Consider the following 3,041-nt stretch of genomic DNA (forward strand, 5'->3'; position numbering starts at 1 on the left):
CACTAAGGGGAAACCTAAAGCTGTCGGTAAGGCAGCTGAGGGGGAGGATAAGGCTGGTGCAGCTGCCTCTACACAACATCGTTACCCCCAACGTGACCGTCATCCGCCCCAGCGACTCAACCTTGCTGTTAACGTATCGGACGTCAAAATCCCGAGCACCTACGAGGAAGCGATGGCCTCTCCGGAACGGGACAAATGGCAGGAGGCGATGGCCGAAGAAATCGGATCTATCCACGCATTAGATACGTGGGAGCTGAAGGTACCGCCGCCTGGGGTGAAACCGATTCCGGTGAAGTGGGTGTACGACGTGAAGCGGGGTGTAGACGGACAAGTGGAACGATACAAAGCCCGGTTGGTAGCAAAGGGCTATAAGCAGAAGGAAGGTGTTGACTTCAATGAGGTATTCGCGCCTGGTAGCAATCAGGTGACGTTGCGTACATTCCTGGCGAAGGCTGCGGCTGAAGGATTTGAGGTACACCACCTAGATGTGCGCACTGCGTTCCTCAACGGGACGCTGGAGGAGGTGATTTATTGTGACCAACCGCCTGGTTTTGAAACGGGTGGCGCAGGTATGAAGTGTCTGTTGCGGAAAGCGTTGTACGGTTTACGTCAGGCAGGCAGAGCTTGGCACCAGAAGTTGCGGGAAACGCTCGAGGCCATTGGTTTTAAGGTTTCTGATGCGGATCCCAGCTTCTTTATGCTGGAAGAGCAGGCATTTGTTGTGTGGCTATACGCTCACGTAGACGACTTGCTAGTCGCGAGCAACAAAAGCGAGGAAATAGCCCGTATAAAGCAAGAGTTGAAGGCTGAGTTTGACCTCCGTGATTTGGGGGAGGTGTCGTTCTTTTTGGGTATGGAGATCAGTCGGAGCAAGGAGCTAGGCGAGGTCAAAATCTCGCAGCAGCGGTATACGGCCGAATTGTTGGCCAAGTTCGGGATGGAGGATGCAGTTCCTAAGTCGGTTCCTATGACGCCAAGTCTAGTTTTGAGCCGTACTAGTGATATCGATCAGGTATTGTTGGATGCAACGCGCTACCGAGAGTTAATTGGTGGTTTGATGTATCTGGCAGTGTGCACGCGTCCTGATATCGCGCATGCTGTGTTTAAGTTAGCGCGGTATATGTCTGAGCCGGCGAAGGCTCACTGGGAGGCTGCTAAGGATATCCTGAGATATCTGAAGGGGACTGCGAGTTTCGGTTTATGTTTTGCCAGGGACAGCAAGGCAATTGAGGGTTATGCCGATGCGGATTGGGCAGTGGATCGAGACAACCGCCGTTCGACAACTGGATATGCCTTTATCCTTGGCGGTGGAGCCGTCAGCTGGAAGAGTCGGTTGCAACCGACTGTAGCAGCATCGACTGTGGAGGCCGAGTATATGGCGGCGTCCCTAGCTACCCGCGAAGCGCTCTGGCTGAGGAAACTTCTGCCCGAGTTTGGGTGTGAGATCGACGTGATGCGTATCTGGGGTGACAACCAGGGAGCATTAAGTCTGATAAAGAATCCGATTGTTTCGGAACGTGCGAAGCACATCGATGTGATCCATCATTTTGTGCGTGAGAGGGTATCTATGGGGCAGGTGAAGTTTGAGTACTGTCCCACTACCAGCATGGTAGCGGATATCCTCACGAAGCCGTTACCGGAAGGGAAGTTCGTGCAGTTTCGAGAAGGGCTGGGTGTTCGTTGAGTTGAATTCGCCCGAGTGTTCCGTCCGAGGGGGAGTGTTGACTTCCGGCCAGAACACTAACGGCTGTACGACAGATAAGATGGAATGTTTGGTATAAAGGAGATGATGTTTTGACTGAAAGCTTGTTCTGTGATACCTGTAACGGTTAAGGTTGGCTTTACCTACACAGTTCCACTCGCCTATATCTTAACAGGGTACGCCGCCATCCCCAGGAAACGACATGATATTTTGAGTGCAAAAAAATCTATCTACCTACCCAAGCAGCGGTAATGACGAATGTATGTGCCACTTCCACTCCACGCTATCGGCAGACGAAGCACCTTGGGCGTAGACACTCATGTTTCTTGTGCGCTCGTTCAGCTTTGCTGATTCTGCAGTGACATGGTTCTGAAGACTCAACTGGTAGGGAGTTCCATGTGGGTTGTGGGCAGGGGTGTCGGAGTGTGGTTCTTGCGGAGCCGCATCAGCGACCCGCTGCTCGAAAAAGCAGCGCTCTGCGTCTTGCGCTTGGAGACCGACTCACCAGCTCTTACGTTCCTTAACTCCACTTATGCAAGTTGGTTGCCTAATACACGAAAACACTATTACCGATACCTCCTATATCAAAGCTCTGCCGCACATGCGCAACCTTAAAGACAGTCAGTAGCAGGCTTGTACAAAGTTATATATTTATACTCTGTTTCTGCTCGTGCCTAACTGCTGCGATCGCTTGACGAACGAACGGCAGGCCGCTGCAGCTGGTAGCTTCAGAAATGGGGCTCCGTCCGGGGATACCCTCAACAATACAGCTGTAAATAAGTAGTAGGAGAGTAATGTTAAGGTTGAGCTTACGCGGTGTTATGGTTAAATGGCGGTGTTCTGGCTATTCCCACCCCGCTTCATGCCAGGTTCTGGCCAGAAGCCAGCAACGGGCATGCTCGTCACGTGGCGAATTATAGCATACAATCCTTATCGTTCTCATACTACAGCTCCTTTAGCCTGATGCTTTGTGTCTAACAGGGCGCGCTCTTACACTGACTTATTCCCGCCAGCTCACCGTGCCAGGTTGTTTCCACTACCGTACTGCCACGATTCTTTTGTGATACGTGTTTTGGGGAAGGCCCAAAATCAACGCTGAAATTATTTTGATGATATGCAATTTTTGGGACGGTCACGAGAAAAATCTACAGTTGTGATACACTTTTGGTGACGGCTCCAGGGCGTCCCGCGGGCGTGCTCACGCTTCGCGCGCTTACGCTTCAGCGTCTACTACCGCCAAGCTGCTATCAAAGTCCGAACAGCGCGGAAAGGCTGCGCATTAAGTCTTAGAAACGACAAATAGATAAAGGCTAGTAAGCTTAAGCTGTTTAGGCGCCGT

The 3,041-nt window shown here is 51.7% G+C and overlaps 1 protein-coding gene across 1 annotated transcript in view; it reads right to left on the bottom strand.

Moving 5' to 3' along the window:
• VOLCADRAFT_105416 (uncharacterized protein) overlaps window positions 1–2,023 on the bottom strand; it is a gene marked incomplete at its 5' end in the record, with an annotated part of 18,253 nt that extends 16,230 nt beyond the window's left edge. The window contains one exon of the mRNA XM_002952233.1: window positions 1,941–2,023. Coding sequence (XP_002952279.1) covers window positions 1,941–2,023 — 83 coding nt within the window. The remainder of the gene's footprint in view (window positions 1–1,940) is intronic.
• Window positions 2,024–3,041: the final 1,018 nt, after the last annotated feature.

Source organism: Volvox carteri (assembly GCF_000143455.1).
Source record: "Volvox carteri f. nagariensis unplaced genomic scaffold VOLCAscaffold_28, whole genome shotgun sequence".
Lineage (NCBI taxonomy): Eukaryota > Viridiplantae > Chlorophyta > Chlorophyceae > Chlamydomonadales > Volvocaceae > Volvox > Volvox carteri.